The 21,274-nt window shown below is 40.3% G+C and overlaps 1 protein-coding gene across 1 annotated transcript; it reads right to left on the bottom strand.

The window, feature by feature from the left end:
* Positions 1–1,183: 1,183 nt before the first annotated feature.
* LOC119774551 (Y+L amino acid transporter 2-like) lies at positions 1,184–20,335 on the bottom strand. Its single transcript, XM_038272080.1, has 10 exons — positions 20,197–20,335; positions 19,486–20,018; positions 11,847–11,972; positions 11,633–11,777; positions 9,055–9,178; positions 7,050–7,153; positions 6,857–6,953; positions 6,626–6,775; positions 5,780–5,963; positions 1,184–1,607 (listed from the first exon to the last, which is right to left on the bottom strand). The coding sequence occupies exons 2-10, from the start codon at positions 20,003–20,005 to the stop codon at positions 1,513–1,515; spliced, it is 1,545 nt and encodes a 514-aa protein (XP_038128008.1). The 5' UTR covers positions 20,006–20,018; positions 20,197–20,335; the 3' UTR covers positions 1,184–1,512.
* Between the last annotated feature and the right edge of the window lie 939 nt (positions 20,336–21,274).

Here is a 21,274-nt window from a genome sequence, read left to right as displayed (position 1 = left end):
AGAGGAGGAGAGTTTAGTGTCGGAGGTCGTGGATGAGTCTCCTCCGTCATCCATTTTTTATTTAGAGGAGGAAAGCGGGGACGAAGATGTTGTTGAAGAGGACGCCAGGGCGGCAGAAGCTTGGTTTGGTGTAGAAGGCTTCCAGCCGTACATGTTTGAGCCCTCGCCTCGCAACGCTGCCAGTTCTGTTAGCTCTACGCCTGCTGAAGACACAGACGTCCATCCCCGTGAACACTGGGACGCAACTCAATGGGAAAGGAAAGGATTCTGGTTTCAACCGTTGCGTATATTAGCTGTGACACATGAATCAAGATGCTATGACCGAAAACATTTGATTGACAGATGACCGTCGATATATGATTGGCCGAATTTAGGTGTTCAGGCTGACGTAGAACTAACTGGCCTGCAGAAGATAACGGAAAAAACACAGATTCTTTTAAAAAGAAGTTTTCTAAATTTGGGGACAATCTGGTCTGATTAAGGGAACATTTATATCCATGTTAAAGCCATGTTAAAGCCAGAATGATTTAACATTTAAATATGATCTTTGAGTGTTGACAGCTCTTCAGATCTCCTCATAACAGCCCATGACATTTTCCATATTCCATGATGTCCGGGGTGGGGGCTCTGCATGGTGCGTACCGGCTGGCCAGCCAGGGTTTGCTCCTTTTTTTCTTTTCTTTTTTTAATGTCTCGTACCATGTCCGTTGGTTGTGCTGTTCTTTTTCCATCTCTTTGCAGGTGTTGAAGCAGACTGAAAAGGTTTTATAATTATATGTTTTTCCTTTCCTGTTCCTGTTTATGGATAGTATATAGAGCGCACCTTACCCTAATGCCACTGTGGGTCTGCTGATGGGTACATTCTGACACCAAAATCTGTGAGTGTCTGTTAGACGATATTCTATTCAATTTATTTCTATATCTCCAATTCCCATCATGTCATCTCAGGTCACTTTCCAGTTCACCAGATCATCCAGTCAGATTGATTCAAAGTTTTCTAAGGAAAACCAGCTGATTGCATCGACTCATTGACTCTTCAGCAATCCCTCACAGATTTTATGTTTATGCATTTCAGAAGTTTAATTTCTGAATAGATTTTTTTTATTTAAAGTTATAAAATGAATGTTTTCAAATTTTCATTTTTTCAAAACTTGCTTTTAACAACAAAATATTGAGAAAAAAAAGTATTCCATAAGCTTTAAAATGGTAAAATAAAACACTCTGATAGGTTGTTGCTGAAAAAAGTCTAAACTTTCTTAGACTTTAGTTTCAAATGTTTTTTTGTTGTTTTATCCTCACAGAAGATAAACACAGAACATCCAAAAGAAGAAAATAAGAAGTTAGAAGTTACTCCTTCTCAGATGTTGAGCGTTTTTTTTCTCTCGGTTTGATAGAAACTCTTTCCATCGGTGCCGTTCTGCTGCTCTGTTCTCGGTCTGCTCTGTTCCACACAGACCTCTGGATTCCAGGTCCTGGAAAACAGCTGGATGGACGGACGAGTCTGTCCACATCTCACTGCGTTTTAGTGCCTGGAAGCGTTTCGGCCTCAGCATCAAACTCAGTCAGGCAGCAGTAGAGCAACATCTGGGTGTATTTGGTAATAAGATCTGAAAAGGCAGAGAATAAAAGACGCGAGAAATATCTTTGGTCTAAAATAGTCTGAATATGTTCAGAGTTTAGTTAATCGCAATAAACATAAAAACAGTCAAAACTACTATATAGACGGACATAATTTACCTCCAAAATACTTAAAAATCAATCCTCTGGACTTTGTTTCCAAGTTTGAAGACGTTTCTCTTCCATCCAGGAAGATTTTTCAATTCAAAATGTCAGAAATAGCGTTTAGTTCCAGGTTATTTCTGACACTTTGAATTGAAAAAGCTTCCTGGATGGAAGAGGGACAAAACCTAGAACAAATAATGGATGTCTTTTTGGAATCAGAAGAAGCTTTTTGGAACCAGAAGAAGCTTTTTGGAACCAGAAGAAGCTTTTTGGAACCAGAAGAAGCTTTTTGGAATCAGAAGAAGCTTTTTGGAACCAGAAGAAGCTTTTTGGAATCAAAAGAAGCTTTTTGGAACCAGAAGAAGCTTTTTGGAACCAAAAGAAGCTTTTTGGAACCAGAAGAAGCTTTTTGGAATCAGAAGAAGCTTTTTGGAACCAGAAGAAGCTTTTTGGAACCAAAAGAAGCTTTTTGGAACCAGAAGAAGCTTTTTGGAATCAGAAGAAGCTTTTTGGAACCAGAAGAAGCTTTTTGGAACCAGAAGAAGCTTTTTGGAATCAGAAGAAGCTTTTTGGAACCAGAAGAAGCTTTTTGGAACCAAAAGAAGCTTTTTGGAACCAGAAGAAGCTTTTTGGAATCAGAAGAAGCTTTTTGGAACCAGAAGAAGCTTTTTGGAATCAGAAGAAGCTTTTTGGAACCAGAAGAAGCTTTTTGGAACCAGAAGACGCTTTTTGGAACCAAAAGAAGCTTTTTGGAACCAGAAGAAGCTTTTTGGAATCAGAAGAAGCTTTTTGGAACCAGAAGAAGCTTTTTGGAACCAGAAGAAGCTTTTTGGAATCAGAAGAAGCTTTTTGGAACCAGAAGAAGCTTTTTGGAATCAGAAGAAGCTTTTTGGAATCAGAAGAAGCTTTTTGGAACCAGAAGAAGCTTTTTGGAACCAGAAGAAGCTTTTTGGAACCAGAAGAAGCTTTTTGGAACCAGAATAAGCTTTTTGGAATCAGAAGAAGCTTTTTGGAATCAGAAGAAGCTTTTTGGAACCAGAAGAAGCTTTTTGGAATCAGAAGAAGCTTTTTGGAACCAGAAGAAGCTTTTTGGAACCAGAATAAGCTTTTTGGAATCAGAAGAAGCTTTTTGGAACCAGAAGAAGCTTTTTGGAATCAGAAGAAGCTTTTTGGAATCAGAAGAAGCTTTTTGGAACCAGAAGAAGCTTTTTGGAATCAGAAGAAGCTTTTTGGAACCAGAAGAAGCTTTTTGGAACCAGAAGAAGCTTTTTGGAACCAGAAGAAGCTTTTTGGAATCAGAAGAAGCTTTTTGGAACCAGAAGAAGCTTTTTGGAACCAAAAGAAGCTTTTTGGAACCAAAAGAAGCTTTTTGGAACCAAAAGAAGCTTTTTGGAACCAGAAGAAGCTTTTTGGAACCAGAATAAGCTTTTTGGAATCAGAAGAAGCTTTTTGGAACCAGAATAAGCTTTTTGGAACCAGAATAAGCTTTTTGGAATCAGAAGAAGCTTTTTGGAACCAGAAGAAGCTTTTTGGAATCAGAAGAAGCTTTTTGGAACCAGAAGAAGCTTTTTGGAATCAGAAGAAGCTTTTTGGAACCAGAAGAAGCTTTTTGGAACCAGAAGAAGCTTTTTGGAATCAGAAGAAGCTTTTTGGGACCAGAATAAGCTTTTTGGAATCAGAAGAAGCTTTTTGGAATCAGAAGAAGCTTTTTGGAACCAGAAGAAGCTTTTTGGAACCAGAATAAGCTTTTTGGGACCAGAATAAGCTTTTTGGAATCAGAAGAAGCTTTTTGGAACCAGAATAAGCTTTTTGGAATCAGAAGAAGCTTTTTGGAATCAGAAGAAGCTTTTTGGAATCAGAAGAAGCTTTTTGGAATCAGAAGAAGCTTTTTGGAACCAGAAGAAGCTTTTTGGAACCAGAAGAAGCTTTTTGGAACCAGAATAAGCTTTTTGGAATCAGAAGAAGCTTTTTGGAACCAGAAGAAGCTTTTTGGAATCAGAAGAAGCTTTTTGGAACCAGAAGAAGCTTTTTGGAATCAGAAGAAGCTTTTTGGAACCAGAAGAAGCTTTTTGGAACCAGAAGAAGCTTTTTGGAATCAGAAGAAGCTTTTTGGGACCAGAAGAAGCTTTTTGGAATCAGAAGAAGCTTTTTGGAATCAGAAGAAGCTTTTTGGAACCAGAAGAAGCTTTTTGGAACCAGAAGAAGCTTTTTGGAACCAAAATAAGCTTTTTGGAACCAGAATAAGCTTTTTGGAACCAAAATAAGCTTTTTGGAACCAAAATAAGCTTTTTGGAACCAAAATAAGCTTTTTGGAACCAGAAGAAGCTTTTTGGAACCAAAATAAGCTTTTTGGAACCAAAATAAGCTTTTTGGAACCAGAAGAAGCTTTTTGGAATCAGAAGAAGCTTTTTGGAACCAGAAGAAGCTTTTTGGAATCAGAAGAAGCTTTTTGGAACCAGAAGAAGCTTTTTGGAACCAGAAGAAGCTTTTTGGAACCAAAAGAAGCTTTTTGGAACCAGAAGAAGCTTTTTGGAACCAGAAGAAGCTTTTTGGAACCAAAAGAAGCTTTTTGGAACCAGAAGAAGCTTTTTGGAATCAGAAGAAGCTTTTTGGAATCAGAAGAAGCTTTTTGGAACCAGAAGAAGCTTTTTGGAATCAGAAGAAGCTTTTTGGAACCAGAAGAAGCTTTTTGGAACCAGAAGAAGCTTTTTGGAACCAAAAGAAGCTTTTTGGAACCAGAAGAAGCTTTTTGGAACCAGAATAAGCTTTTTGGAATCAGAAGAAGCTTTTTGGAATCAGAAGAAGCTTTTTGGGACCAGAAGAAGCTTTTTGGAATCAGAATAAGCTTTTTGGAATCAGAAGAAGCTTTTTGGAACCAGAAGAAGCTTTTTGGAACCAAAAGAAGCTTTTTGGAACCAGAAGAAGCTTTTTGGAATCAGAAGAAGCTTTTTGGGACCAGAAGAAGCTTTTTGGGACCAGAAGAAGCTTTTTGGAACCAGAAGAAGCTTTTTGGAACCAAAAGAAGCTTTTTGGAACCAGAAGAAGCTTTTTGGAACCAGAATAAGCTTTTTGGAATCAGAAGAAGCTTTTTGGAACCAGAAGAAGCTTTTTGGAATCAGAAGAAGCTTTTTGGGACCAGAAGAAGCTTTTTGGAATCAGAAGAAGCTTTTTGGAACCAGAAGAAGCTTTTTGGAATCAGAAGAAGCTTTTTGGAACCAGAAGAAGCTTTTTGGAATCAGAAGAAGCTTTTTGGAACCAAAAGAAGCTTTTTGGAACCAGAAGAAGCTTTTTGGAACCAGAAGAAGCTTTTTGGAACCAGAAGAAGCTTTTTGGAACCAGAATAAGCTTTTTGGAACCAGAATAAGCTTTTTGGAATCAGAAGAAGCTTTTTGGAACCAGAAGAAGCTTTTTGGAACCAGAAGAAGCTTTTTGGAACCAGAAGAAGCTTTTTGGAATCAGAAGAAGCTTTTTGGAACCAGAAGAAGCTTTTTGGAACCAGAAGAAGCTTTTTGGAACCAGAAGAAGCTTTTTGGAACCAGAAGAAGCTTTTTGGAATCAGAAGAAGCTTTTTGGAACCAGAAGAAGCTTTCTGGAACCAGAAGAAGCTTTTTGGAACCAGAAGAAGCTTTTTGGAACCAGAAGAAGCTTTTTGGAATCAGAAGAAGCTTTTTGGAACCAGAAGAAGCTTTTTGGAATCAGAAGAAGCTTTTTGGAACCAGAAGAAGCTTTCTGGAATCAGAAGAAGCTTTTTGGAACCAGAAGAAGCTTTTTGGAACCAGAAGAAGCTTTTTGGAATCAGAAGAAGCTTTTTGGAACCAGAAGAAGCTTTCTGGAACCAGAAGAAGCTTTTTGGAACCAGAATAAGCTTTTTGGAATCAGAAGATGGGATCCAAAGTGTTTTTAATAGCTAATGGACACGAATGGAGCCGTTTTGCTCAACACATAAATCTATTTCCTTACTGCCGTGGCAGAATATTAAGAACAAAAAGCGCAGTATAAAACATTCAAGCAAGCAGCTTTGCTAAAACTAATGGTGAAATAGAATCAGGAGGTTTACCGTTGAGTTTGCGTATGAATCGGGGCTTCCTGTCCTCCGGTAGATAAATGGTGACATAATAAACTGGCACTCCAGACAGAGCGATGCTGATCCCTATGAGAGAGTTGATGGTGTCTCCATACAGAGGGACGATGACCAGGAAGAGGCTGCACATGCAGTAGACGATGGGGAAGAACAAGCTGAGCTGCAGAGACAAAGAAGAGGGTTTAAAGCTGTGAGAAAAGAAACCAAACCTTCAGATTGAACCAAGGTCAGGTTATCTGAGCTTCACAAATATAATTTGGTATATAATCTAAGTTCAGGTATAAAAACTAGGTAGAATGGTAATGCTGTGGGTGGAAAACTAACACCAGAACACCTTCTCAGTAGTCATTTTCTATCTGTTTCATATTTCTGAGGAGAAGGTTTGATTCTTTGGACTTTGAATCCTTTCAACACCCTGATTATCCTGCTGAAGATTCTCAGTCATCCACTGGACTTTTTTTCCAAGTTTGAAGACGTTTCTCTTCCATCCAGGAAGATTTTTCAGGAAAGTTTGAATCAATCTGACTGGATGATCTGGTGAACTGGAAAGTGACCTGAGATGACATGATGTGAATTGGAGCTATAGAAATAAACTGAATAGAATTGAATAGAACTGCTTGTTCTTCCAAATAAGGTTAAATAAATTCCTGCATCCGGGTTATAAAATGGATCATTACCTAAATGTAATGGATTATTGGATTGAGCTGCACCTTTGCTAAAAACATGTCCAGTTATCCTGAACACAGACGGACAGACAGACAAACGCTGGAGGTAAATATTACTCCCTGCTTCTGAATCTGAAGCAGGTAAAGCAGACTCTACCTTGACTGGTCTGTGCCTGTCCGGCTGGTTGATGCGCAGGTAGATGAGGCCAGCAACAGAGAGACCAACATAGAGCCAGTAACTGAAGCTGAAGTAGTTAATGAGTTGGAACACGTCCTCCACACACAGGAAGATCAAACCCATGAGTCCCTGAAGCCAAAACGGAAAAAGTTGAAAATGTGTTGTTTTATTTCCAGTTATCGACACGTTTTCATCGTGTTTTAAACTCACATTGAAGAGCAGAGCAGGTACTGGTGTGTACCGGTTCAGGTGGATCAGGCTCAGACTGTCGGGGAGGTGGCCCTCCCTAGCTCCAACAAAGAACAGCCTTCCTTCCACAAAGACAAACATCAGTATAATACACTGCTGGTTCCTTTAACCGCATCAACAGCATGTGAGCAGCTTCTCCATGCTTACTGAGTACCGTGAAGCAGCAATGACAGAAGCGTTGAGTCCTCCATAGCAGGACATGGCCACGGACACGGGGACAATCCAGTGAAACGGACCAAGTACTGCATTTCCAAAAGTCTGTGAGGTTAAAAAGAAAGGATTAGTCATAGACAGTTGGTTAAACTGAGTATCAACACCAACAAATTCTCTGATTTGTAATCGGAAGTCTAAGTTTTCATGCTCTCAATGGAAAAAAACAACATCCTAAAATGTTCTGCAAAGTGCTTTAAATCAGTCCTATCTGTCTTTATCCATGCAGGTCAGATCCTGGCGTTTGAAAAAGGAGGCAGAGAAAGCAGGATAAAGCTTTAGCCTCGCTGCATGCAGTTAGCCTAGCCTTGTTGCTAAATAATTCTATAAACCTGTCAATCAGCTGAACTTTCTAATGGACGACTGTGATGTCAGCGCTGTTGTCATGATCGAAGCCCCGGTAGCCTATCTGATTACTCACTTTATTCACCTGCAGTTTCCTCCCCGCTCTCTAATTCATCTCATTCATCTGCTCCCTATATACGGTTCAGCCCAGCTATCAGGGCCAGATCATTATTCTGTTTATTCGTTTCTTCTTAGTCTATGCATGTTATTTGTTTATGTTTCAAGTTTTCGTTAAGTTCCTGGTTCACTTCCTGACTCTTGGAGGCCAGTGGATAGAGAGGGTTTGGTGTTTGTCTTCTGCCTTCTGATCCTGTTCCGGCTCACGGCCCTCAAGTTTTTGGCTCCCAACGTGGGGGAGGTCCAGTTTTAAAGTCGTAGGGAAGCGGCTGTTCCAACCGTTGCTTTTCCTAATTCTCCCGAGTGGTGCCCGACTTTACATGAGTGAATAAATTAAATGTGATCGGTCGATTATCAAGGGGGCGGGATTGTTGTGGCGGAAGGTTCGCAAGCAAGTTTGGTTGTGGCTGGTTTGTCGGAAGCATCTTGCTAACCAGTTAGCAACTTAGTGCTAGCAGGTTCCCAATGGGAAATTCCATTGGGACCAAGTAGCACTAAATTGGTGACTTAGAAACGACGCTGTCAAGGAACGCTATGGACAGCGGAAACATGCAAGAGGAGGAGAGTTTAGTGTCGGAGGTCGTGGATGAGTCTCCTCCGTCATCCATTTTTTATTTAGAGGAGGAAAGCGGGGACGAAGATGTTGTGGAAGAGGACGCCAGGGCGGCAGAAGCTTGGTTTGGTGTAGAAGGCTTCCAGCCGTACATGTTTGAGCCCTTGCCTCGCAACGCTGCCAGTTCTGTTAGCTCTACGCCTGCCGAAGACACAGACGTCCATCCCCGTGAACACTGGGACGCAACTCAATGGGAAAGGATTCTGGTTTTAACAGTTGCGTATATTAGCTGCGACACATGAATCAAGATGCTATGACCGAAAATAAAAACGATTTTAAGATAGGATTTTTTTTTTTTTATAGAAATTTTCTAACTTTTGGGACAATCTGGTCTGATAAAGAGTACATTGATATACATATTTAAGCCAGAATGATTTGACATTTAAATTTAATTTGCCTACGACTTTAAAAAATGCCTTGAATGAGTATTTGTGCCTTCTTTCCAGAATGCAGACATCATGAAACAGGGATCCTCAATATAACGATAAAGACTCTTTATTGAACCAGACTGAGCTTCTAATGTAGAAACCTGTAAAGTCATCATACATAAATTGGCCTCCTTTCATGATCAGGTTTGACTCGGTTCTCTCTGTGCTGCTGTTAATGTTCATAACCCTGATGCGTGATTTTTAGCACCCTCTGTAAAAACTCAACTACTGATAACTTTAGGGTTATATACCGCAGCTCCTAAGTTAAAAGCCACATAAAACAATACCTAAAACAGAAATAGTCTCAACAACGTCACAGCAGAACTCTCAGCCTTGGCTCCCGTATAGAAATGTCCTGGCTGCCTCGCTGCATTCACCCCCAACTAGAGCAGCTTTATATTTAGCATCAGTGGGAATTATCTCTCGGGTGTCTGTTTGCTTCTTACCACAGCAACAGCATCGCTGGCCAACAGGGACGGCATGTCAAGAACTACGTAGTATGCAGCGTTGGTCAGCAGATAAATGATGGTCACGATGGGCATAGAGATGGCAATGGCCAGGGGGAGATTCCTGCACACAGAGGGGGGGCGACTGTTAGAAAAACAGTTGAGAAAACAACACAACATGGATTTGGATTTTCTAGGTTTGTTTTTTCTAGAGTAGCAGCCATTCAAAATGTCCCCACTTTCCTTAATGGGTCCCTATTTTAACATGATTCCCCTTTTAAACATCAATCTTTGTGCTAAAATATTCTTCCTGTCATGATTTGTGGACATTAAAGGAATAGTACACCCAAAACACGATCAGCCTTCATTTTCTACTCACCCCCATGCTGAACAACACTCTGGAGTACTTTTTTGATATCTCAAATGCATCTGGAGATCTGGGAGGCTTCTTGCTGTCTGCTGACATTCAAATAATGGAGGTCTATGGCGCCCGAGGCAGAAAGGTCCATAAAAGTCCACAAAAAACGTGTCAATATTCCTCCATACTGCTCGTCCAATGTATTCCAAGTGTCCTGAGTGGGTAGCATCCAGAATTTACTCGAAACAAAGTCATTTAGAATGTTTTTAGAGCATAAACAGTAGTGTATAGGATTTCCTGAAAGCGCGTTCACGACGCTACGGAAACCGCAGCAGACCAAACCAGATGAAAGTGCGCATTCAGCGTCTGCTCTGCCGATAATGCAAGCGTAGAAGAAGAAATGTGCTGTTTACCTGTGCAAAGAAAGAAACAACGAAAGAAAAATGTCTGAGGACTTCAGTGTTGAGGAAGAGCATGAGTTCTTTGCAGAGCTGAATGCGCACTTTCATCTGGTTTGGTCTGCCGCGGTTTCCGTAGACTCGTGAACTCGCTTTCAGGAAATCCTATACACTACTGTTTATGCTCTAAAAACATTCTAAATGACTTCATTTCGAGTAAATTCTGGACGCTACCCACTCAGGACACTTGGAATACATTGGAGGAGCAGTATGGAGGAATATTGACACGTTTTTTGTGGACTTTTATGGACCTTTCTGCCTCGGGCGCCATAGACCTCCATTATTTGAATGTCAGCAGACAGCAAGAAGCCTCCCAGATCTCCAGATGCATTTGAGATATCAAAAAAGTACTCCAGAGTGTTGTTCAGCATGGGGGTGAGTAGAAAATGAAGGCTAATCATGTTTTGGGTGTACTATTCCTTTAAGATCTAAAGAGAAGCGCCATCTCCTGGTCAGACCCTGTAATTCAGTGAAAGGGTGGAGACAGAGTAAAGAAACATGCAAGAGGGGGGTCACTGCAGTGGCTGGAAGTTGGAGGGGATTCTGGGTTTGACTGGGAACGGCCATTTTGAATGGGTTCTGCTGTATTTAGCAATAATGTACTTCTATGCTTATTCTGATGTAATAAGAGCAACGTGTGTAAAGATAGACCAGGTTCTGTGAAGGTTTCATCAGTAATGAGCCACCTGATGAAGAACTAATGACTGTGTTCACACCAGGCGCGCTCTGGGTGTCAAAGCTTCGTTGGGTAAAAAAAAAAACGGTGTTCCCCTTTAAGAAAAACAACCTTAAACAGAGGTGGTGGACTCAGATTTCCGCTTACAAAAACCTTCTTTCTTTCCAAGTTTGAAGACGTTTCTCTTCCATCCAGGAAGATTTTTCATGTCAGAAATAGTGTTGAGTTTGAGTCTCTTATACAGTCGCCCAACAAAGCTTTTAGAAAACATGCAAATTGATACAGAAAAACAGGTCCCCCCCCTTTAGAACGGGGGTCGTTTGGGGTCTGTAAAGGGGTGGAGGTTGCGATCATCGCAGCCCCACCCCCTTTACAGGGGAACAAAAGACCTCTCCTGTTCAGCCAGGCCAACAATTCCCTTTAACGACCCCCCTTTCAGAGACATAGACAGGTATGGGGCATTGCAGGCTATCAAAGAAGCCAAACGACCCCCATTCCAAAGGGGGGGACCCGTTCATCCGTTTCTATTTGCATGTTTTTTTTAAACTAAAACCAGGCTTTGTTGGGCTGCTGGATAAAACCTGGAACTAAACGCTATTTCTGACATTTTGGATTGAAAAATCTTCCTGGATGGAAGAGAAACGTCTTCAAGCCTGGAAACAAAGAACAGTGGATTTTTTTTTTATTTCCTTTTTTTTAATAACTATGACCTGATGAGTGAGAATCTTCTCCAGCGTTCTGCTGCTCCTGTGTTCAATGGCAGCCTGTTAAATCCGTTACCTGGAGGATTTGCACAGCTCCAATAATTAAATATGTTTCAGCAAATATTTTCTAATCACTTCAAACTTTTTTAACAGAGACTTATCAGTATAATGATAAAAAAAACAGAGAAAAAATGAGGAAAATAAAGATAAACACCTCATTTAATCCTGTTCACGTTGAATTTCAGAATCAGAAATACTTTCATAATCCCAGAGGGAAATTGCTTTTATTACACACTCCAGTTACAGTTTTATATAATATATACACACATCCAACTATACAATATAATAAAGATAAATAAAAAATAAATAAATAAATATTTACCTCTCAGGGTTCTTAATTTCCTCTGTGACGAAGTTGAGCGTATCCCAGCCTGAGTAGGAGAACAGAGCGGAGTAGAGAGCCAGAGCTATGGCTCCAGGCTCTGTCGATGACCCTTCGAATGGACTCTCAAAACTATTTATGTCTCCTACACAAAAAGAAGACAAATATTAGAGCAAAGGACGTTTCCTTCCACCGATGCTTTGTTTTTACTCACCTGCTGCCATTTTCAGGATTCCAACAATGATGATGAGGAATAGAGCCATGAGTTTTGCGTACGTGAAGATGTCCTGGACCAGAGTCCCCCACTTCACATAAGCACAGTTTATGAAGATCAATATACCTGGAAAATAAAACACAAAACCCTCATCGATAAGATGTTAAACTTCCTATAAAATATACTCACAATACGGCCATTACAGGTATGTTTGCATTTTCTATCCCGTTGGTGCATTAATTAGAATAAACTCAGTCAGGATTATTTTACTAAGTGTTTCTATGCATCCTTAGGAAAAAAAAAAAACGACATATTTATCTGTCCACTCAGGTACACTTTATGCATTATATACTGTGAAAAAAAAAGAATATACAGCAAAAAGTAGTTTGCATAGATATAGTCAGGGGCGGATTTAGGAAATGTGGGGCCCTAGGCAAAGACAGGCAGGGGCCCATCTGAATGGAGAAGACATAAACAGCCCCATTCTCCAGATATAGAAATGTTAATAGAATAGACATCCATTATCTGTTCTAGGTTGTGTCCCTCTCTTCTTGTCCCTTTTCTTCTTGTTTTCCTCTCTATGTTTTGTACTCAGCTGACTTTTCATGCTGTCTCTAAAGGAATGAAAGATTTTTTCCAAGCACTAAGCTCACTTAGCTGATTGCTCCTTCCTGTGTTTCCAAAAAGGCCAAAGTAAATAACCCAGTCCTTCTTTTCACTGTAGACAAGCCATGATCTGCTTATCTGTTCTCCATTTTTCATTTGGATGAAATAATAGCTGCATGAATCATGACAGCAGACAAGATAGAGGAGAGCAGGAGGCGGGGTTACCAATCTACTCGCTCTGGAGAGCAGAGTTCGCTGCTTTTAGATGTTGTCTCCAAAGTCTCCAGTAGCAGAAAAAAGTCTCTAGATTTGGCGCTAGGAGCTTTTTAGAAATCAAAGTGCTAGAGGGGTCTGAAAAGTGGCTAAATATAGCGACTAAAGCGCTAAGTTGGCAACACTGCTCTTTGCATGGTTTGTTTTCAAATGGTTTGCTGCTGTCTGTTTGGACCTTTCTGAACATGTGCAGCAAATGGACTGATCCAATATGGTGGACACTGATGGGGGGGGGCTGAGACACACTTAATATTATCAGCGTTCTGATGGCATTTTAGCCAAAGGATTTTTATCAAAAAAATAATTAATAAGCACAAATAAGGAATAGTTAGAACAAAACCTCATAAAAAATTGAAAATTAATAGCTGAATCTTTTTTCTTTTTTATTCAAATTCTAATTATTAAATTTAAACAGTTGAAATAATTTTTAAAATCTGAAAAAACTGCAAACAAATTCAAATACATTAGAATTAGCCTAAAAATGAAATAAGCCTGTATAAAATCTAATAATTTTATTCAGAATTCAATTATCAATTTTAAGTATTTATTTTATAAAATAGACAGTTTATCATAAAACCAGCATTGCTTCTATTGCCTAATTTAAAGTAAGCTAGGCTTCATGCTGGCAATGAAGGAGTTAAACTATTCTAACAGGTGGAAGCTCCACTGATTGGTCAGCAGGTATTCTGCAGGTCACACCTTACAGTCAGATGTCAACATTAAATCTATTTATGACCATTGGCCAGACATTTACATCACATTTAAACAGAGATGGGAAGTAACCAAGTACAAATACTTCGTTACTGTACTCAAGTAGATTTTTCTGATATTTTTACTTTACTTTACTACTTATTTTTATGGCAACTTTTTACTTCTACTCCTTACATTTTTACACAAATATCTGTACTTTCTACTCCTTACATTTTAAAAAATTGGCTCGTTACTTTAGTTTTGAATCATTTCAATGGAGTTACCGTTATTATTTTTCACGTCATCAATACCAAATTCAATCTAATTGGATGGGAATCTACGTTGCATTTGACGCACCGCTACAAGATGAATCGACAGATTCGGCGGTATTCATTGGCGGCAAATCATTGCAGCTTGGTGGCGGCGGCGTTAGCATAGTAGCATGGACGACGAGATGATTGAAAATGAACACAACGGAGATCTAGTCCTATTGGCAGACATCCATTTAAAATGGAGGCAACGGCATGAAAAAAGTGGTTTCTACTTTTACTTTTATACTTTAAGTAAATTTACAAGCCTGTACTTTGTTACTTTTACTTGAGTAAAGAGGTTTAATCAGTACTTCCACTTTTACCAGAGTATTTTTTAACACAAGTATCTATACTTTTACTCAAGTACGGAAAGTGAGTACTTTGGCCATCTCTGCCTTTAAAGATAATAATCTGAACACGTTTCTTTAATTGCTTCATTAAAATGCATTTATCAAACCTTGGATTCTCTCTTCCAGGTTTAATTTGTTGTGCCCAGAAAGACCCCCCCTGAGGGCGCCGCGCCCTAAACTCACGCCCGCTGATGAGAAAACATATTGAAATATGAAAGAAAAGGGACATTTTAAACATGTTTTTATATTTCTTATGCATGGATGCCTTAAAATTGATCGTTTTGATGGACAGATAAATGTGAATTAATAGGTTTTACATGTGTAGAGGCACGTTTCAGTGGATGAATGAATTCTCTGCTCAGTAGATGCTGATTCCCCATTTTGCTATCAGCTCCATTCTAGATCATTTCAGACACTTTATCTGTTAAGCTTAGAACCTGGAACCTGCGGAAGATTCCCTCATTGTCACATTTATGGTCCCAGACTTATGAAACTCATCCCACAGTCACTGAACAGGTATGATTATGCGGAGAAACTTGCATAATTGTAACTTAAACCGGGCATAAACTGTGCGATATTTTTTCAATCGTTGCGTGAAGCTACAGCTCACATCGTACGACGAAACCGCAGGATTTCTTCGTACAGTGTGAGTTCCCAGCTCCTGATGTTTGTTCTCACGCTGCGACCCGACGCTCTGATGCGATCTACCTGCTCCCACTGTACGTCTAAAAACCAGGTGGGACTCAGCTCCGCAGTGAGATGGCGCTACTGGGACTCGTCTATCTGGAAGCCAAACCAGTAGCAGAGGAACATGAGGCTCACTAGAGTGAAACGCGCTGCCTTGGATATTTGGGCAATTTGTGCTGAAAGCCCTAAAAAGAAAAGGAGACGACGTATTTGGACAAAGACATGGCTGAGCTAACATGGCTACTACGGTCTGACAGTTTGACAGAAAGAACTCCATTTCACTCATTGCCCCCCCGCCATGCTGCTGGGTTTACAGCTGAGAAGAAGAAGAAGAATCCATGTTTGCCCGCTGAGCGATTTATCTACGACCACCTTACGACGGCCGACTGAAAATCAAACATGTTTGATTTTCTCCCGACCTACGATTCCTGATGGGGGGGTGGTCGTTAGAGGCTGATCGCCCCTCGTTAGCCCCTGTTCACTACACCACGCACCATCAGGCTGGAAGTCGGACCGAAGAGGGCAAAAAATGGTACAGTGTTGGTCTGGCTTAATCAGGGAGGAAGATCTCAGCAACTTAGAAGCTGCTGAAGATTCCCTCCTTATTTTCACAGTCCTTCAAATCGGGCTTTCTTTGCAAACACACATTAGAGATGTCCTCATAAAAGAACTGAGTTAATTTTGTTCTTTTCTTGATTTTGAACCTTATCCAGTTGAACTGGAAAGAGATTATATATATTTACATTGTTACACTGCAAAAATGATCTAAAATAAGTAAACATTTCTTAACTAATTTACCCTTAATTATAGTAGGTTAATGGAATGATAATTTTTACTCTTAAATAAGATAATTACATAATATGCACTTGTAATGAGACAATGCAAGTGCTTTTTCTTATTTTAAATGTAAATTGTCTTGCTCCATTGGCAAAGAGTCTCACTTACCTCCTCAATTCAAGAAAAAATGCACTTATTTTAAGAAAAAATTACTTATTTAAAGTTCAATTTTTTGCAGTGTAAACACATGAATAAACATTTTATTTTACTTTACTTTTACTTTGAAAGGCTTCAAATAACCCTCCGGTTCTGACAGTGCAGCTCTGCTGCTAGACTGTCTGTCTGCAGAGGATCCCAGCGAGCGTGAGGCTTGGTAGACCAGTTCATGACTCATGATGATGTTGCTCTGAACAAAACAGCCCTTCTGCTTCCTGGGATCTTCAAAACACAAACTCATATTCTTAAACATTGTTGCATCCTTTATGGCCGTCGCTCCAAGATGAACTACAGCGCAGTTCCTCAGTCTGGGACCGAGATTAAAGGACATCAATGAAGACATCAAATCAACTCTGAAACCAGAGGGAGCCTGAAGGTCTGGAGACGTGATGAATGTAGACTTAAAAGATGTGAAATCAAATCATGGAATTACAAATATTTATTAGTTTTCTTTTATTGCAACATTTTCATGTTGATGTTTTAAATCAACTCATATAGAGTTTCTGATTTTGATAATGACAGCAAGAAATGGAGAACAACATAAAAGTCTCCAAGCTGGTTTTAAATGCTGAGGCCACAATAAAAACCTTTATTTAATTTCATTAAGAAGAGTTTAGATAAATAATTTAAAGAAATGTTCTGTTAGTTTGTGATCTTATTTCTACAACAGCCTATTAGGACCAATTAACGATGGAAAAAGAATTGGAATAAAAATTTTAGAACTTAAAGTAGCTGATTTACCAGAATAAATGTGCAGATTTACAATGTTATAAACATGGAAAGTTTAGAAGGAAACGAGAATGTTTGAGAATAAATAAGCTAATTTACACCATAACAGGCACCTCTAATAATACCCGCCTTAGACCCTCAGGGACAATTGGTTCCATAAATGACAGAGATGTAAATAAAGCTGCTGGACCAGACTCTGTTTCTCCTAGAAGCTTTGTGCTGATCATCTGTCTCCGCCGTTTTGTAACATTTTTAACTCCTCACATGTCGCGTACCAACCTGCCTCAGATCCTCCAAGGTCCACAGGACTCCATGACTTTAGACCCGTCGCCCCCACATCTGTGGTTATGGAGTCCTTTCACACCTGAATGAGGTCACGACCCCCCCCTGGACCCCCTACAGTTTGCCTACAGGCCAACAGGTCTGCAGCCGTCAGCTCGGTCCTTCTCTCCATCCTCCAGCACCTGGATTCTGCAGGTTCCTGCTCCAGGATCCTGTTTGTGGACTTCAGCTCTGCCTCCAATCATCCCAGCTCAGTGTGTCTGACTCCACCTGCAGGTGGATCACAGACTTCCTGTCTGACAGGAAGCAGCAGGTGAAGCAGGGAACACCTGTCTCTGACCCCCAGCTCATCGGCACTGGTTCCCCCCGGCTGTTCTTTGCTACTCGCCCTGCTGTCGGGCTTACAACAGAATCTTCTTCTTCTGGAATATCTCCAGGAAGAACAGAGCAATATCGACCACATAGTTCAGCACCTGAATTTGACTGAACCACCAAAATGGACCCGCAGGGCAACCAGGTATAAATATTAGTGCGCATGCCCAACATTTCGTCGCCTATTTTTGCTTTGGCACCACAGCGCCACTTACAGGCCTTTCATACATTTTGCAGCGTTTTCATGCATTCGTGTGGACGATCACATTTATTTTACGTCTCCGTCTTTACGACAGACGTTCTGGAAAATATTAGCGTTTCGTGTTCGTTTTGACTTCGTGTGGACGGGGCCTAAAGCACAGCCTACTGGCTATATAGTATACAGATATACACTATAGGTAGTATAGATAGTATAGATTCTGTATTCTGTATATCTATTTTGTCTGCACCATCAACACCAAGTCTAGTTCCCTGTAAGTGCAAAACTACTTGGCAATAAACTTGATTCTGATTCTGAAAATGAAACATTTTAATGGAAAAGATTTACGATACTAAAAGGCAAATTTACGAGATTCTAAGCATGCAAATTTATTGCATCATTAAGTTTTTAATTTGAAAACTTCCATGAGTTCATTGTTCCATCTCATTCCATCGCTGCGCCCCCCCCCCCAATTAATGATGCGTTTGCTTTATGTAGCATACTTTACCGCTGAGGTCTTCAACAGGGGGTCCGCGACCCCTAGGGGTCCACAGGGGTACTGCATGGGGGTCACCAAAGTTTTGGTTCTTTAGACTTTTATTTAATATTCCCCCCTACAGTTTTTCCCACATGAACATGAATCCAACAGATTGTAGTTAACAGATAAATGGAGGCAGAAGATGTCTTTCAGTCATCAATGCTCACATTCAGAGACACACAGGAGCTCTTTCAAGCTGGACACCGTTTCATTCACAACAACCAGGAACCAGAAATACTTTAATAATCCCAGGGAGGGATTACTTTAGTTACATTACTGCATCTGTAATAGAGTGACTATAGGAGGGGGGTCCCCGCTCCATCTAACCATCAGTTTGGGGTCCTTAGCCTGGAAAACCTTGAAGGCTCCTGTTTTAACATGTATTATAATCTGACATTGTTCCGAAAAAGTGAATTTATAAATCTTGCAAATGTCTTACTTTTTACTCAGATTGCATGTTTTTTTTTTCTTATTAATTTGCTACTTTTTCTATAATATATTTATGTTTAAAAAAAAAAAATGTCTGTTTTTACTTGTAAATTTGCGAGATTATTCCCGTAGAAATGCAGCTTTTTATTTTTTATCTTTGAATGGCCGTAATGTACACCTCTTTAGTTTTTATCTTTTCGTGTTTAATTTGCATCCTGGATGAACCATTTCTGCGTTAAACTCAGCCTCTGCCTCCAGTCTAAGTCCTGGAGAAGCAAACACGTATTTCACAATAAACTAAAGTCAAACACTAAATGGTCTCATCTTCTAAACACACATTCAGTTAAAGTCGCAGCTGAGTTTCCTCTGTTTAATGGCGCCTTTGCTCAAGCAGCCTAATAAAAAACACAGTTTAGAGTTTTGTATCTAAATTCACGCATATATTCAGACTAGGGATGCACGATATTGGGATTTTGGCCGATATCCGATATGCCGATATTTTAAAACTCATGTAGCCGATAACCGATATCGATACCGATGTTAAAGCTGGACAAAAATAAGTAGTCATTGAAAATAGCAGTTTTGTTATCCATTTCTGACACTTTGAAAAATAATATACTCAAATATATTTTTATATGCTGATATCAAATAGATTTTTAAAAACGCGGTATCGATCTATTTTACTTTCAAAATCTGGTGAAATTTCATCGTTCTGTTACAAACTCTGGTGATATTTTGCAAATTCTTGTGAGATTTTGTTAGTAAAATAGATCGATACCGCGTCAATATATCAACATATAAAAATATGGCAACATTTGGTGAATTTTCGGGGATTTCGTAGCATAATGATGACATATAGCAATATTTCATTAGTGAAAGAGATTGATATGGTGTTTTTAAATGGCAATATATCAGCATATGAAGATATTGGGATATTTTAATGGATCAATATTTTTTCCCTCGTCTTTAGAAGTTTTTAAGTCTGTAAAAAAGAAGTTTTTGAGGAAGAAGAAGAAGTAGTATTTTTTTTTTTTTTTAGACTTTAGAAACTCAGAAGCTGATCGAATATCGGGTTAAATATCGGTGGGGGGGCCGATGTCCGATATTCAGTTTTAAGGCCGATACCGATAGGGGGGTGATTATATCGTGCATCCCTAATTCAGACAGAACAGTTTCTTACAGAGGCAGGCTGCTGCGAGGAGTCGTACGGCGTCGTACGGTGGCTGGCAGGTAGGATAGAGAGCCTCGACCAGATAGAAAGCAAATGTCAGTGAGATGGCAGCCTGGCTGGCGGGCTCAATCAGCAGAATAGACGTCCACAAACGGATAAAAGCCAGGAAGCCCCCAAAAGCCTCCAGGATGTAGGCATAGCTGGCTCCAGATTTAGGGATGGTGGTACCCAGCTCTGCGTAGCAAAGAGCTCCAAACACAGAGAACAAGCCTCCGAGGGCCCAGATGAGCAAGGAGAGTCCGAAGGAGCCGCTGTACATCAGAACGCCCTTTGGAGAGACGAAGATCCCCGAGCCGATCATGTTGCCCACGATGAGGCAAATCCCATTGATGAGGGAAATCTCCCTCTTCATCTGCATCTTCTCCCTCTGCCCGGCATGTGGAGCTTTAAGGTCCCCCTCAGAACCAGCTGAAGAACTGGGGCATATGGTCTGTGACATGACCCCCATAGTTTGCCTTAATTCTCCCATCAGAGCTGCAGTCCTGATGTGGAGGGAAAGGAGCGACGGTTAGAGCAACTGGACTTTTCAAACAACAAACCAAAATCACGTTACTAGGATCATATCAGCAGCTTAAAGCGAAGTCAGAGAAAAGGTCAAACAGAGTAAACATGAAATAATAACTAAACGTTGGACTCCAAAGTTAGGACAGGTCAGCCTACCTTGTTTACGAGATGCAGACGTGTCTCCTGGGTCAGAGCAACCTGTCTGAGTCGCCACTTCGGCAGCAGGGAGATCACATCTCACAGGCAATGTTGCAATGTCTGCAAGCCGTTCTAAACACAAGCCCTGTTTTCAAGCACTGGCAAAACACCCCCCCCCCCATGCTATTTTCAGAGACATGCCCCCCCCCTTTCTGCCTTCACAGAGCCTTTCAGAGAACAGCAGGACCAGCCAAGCTGCATCGGAGCACAAACAATGATCCTCATATTTACCTTCTACTGGTTTCAGAGGTTGACCCTTAATAAGACAGGCCACTGTAATAAACCTGAATAAAAACAAAGATGGTGGAGAAGATTCTCAGTCATCCAGGTCACAGTCATTCCAAAAAGTTTAAAAATAATCCACTGGACTTTGTTTCCAAGTCTGAAGACGTTTCGCTTCCAGGAAGCTTTTTGAATTCAGAGTAAGGAATGCTCTGATCTTTATACTGGAGAAACCAAACAACCTCTCCACAGACGCATGGACCAACACAGGAGAGCGCCCTCCTCTGGACAAGACTCTGCACTACATCTACACCTGATGGACAAAGGACATTCTTTGGAGGACCAGAATGTTCACATTTAGGACAAAGAAGACAGGTGGTTTGAGAGGAAGGAAGCATCTATGTTAGAAAGAATGTAGGGGGGGTCGTTAACTATTCCCTCTAACGCCCCCCCTTTCAGAGACATAGACAGGTATGGGGCATTGCAGGCTAACAAAGAAGCCAACCGACCCCCATTCCAATCGGGGGGACCCGTTCATCCGTTTCTATCTGCATGTTTTCTAAACTAAAACCAGGCTTTGTTGGGCTGCTGGATAAAACCTGGAACTAAACGCTATTTCTGACATTTTGAATTGAAAAATCTTCCTGGATGGAAGAGAAACGTCTTCAAACTTGGAAACAAAGTCCAGAGGACTGATTTTTTTTTTTTTGGAAAGATTGTATAGAAATAACAGGCTTCCTACAGGAATGAGTGACTAATGCTTTTTAATACTTTATTGCTCTTAGAAATAATTTTAATGCCATCAACAAGTTCC

Source organism: Cyprinodon tularosa, unplaced genomic scaffold (assembly GCF_016077235.1).
Source record: "Cyprinodon tularosa strain WSP-4 unplaced genomic scaffold, ASM1607723v1 ctg816, whole genome shotgun sequence".
In the NCBI taxonomy this organism is placed as follows: Eukaryota; Metazoa; Chordata; class Actinopteri; order Cyprinodontiformes; family Cyprinodontidae; genus Cyprinodon; species Cyprinodon tularosa.
Note: the sequence above shows the minus strand (reverse complement) of the source record. Positions and strands in the feature narration are given on the sequence as shown.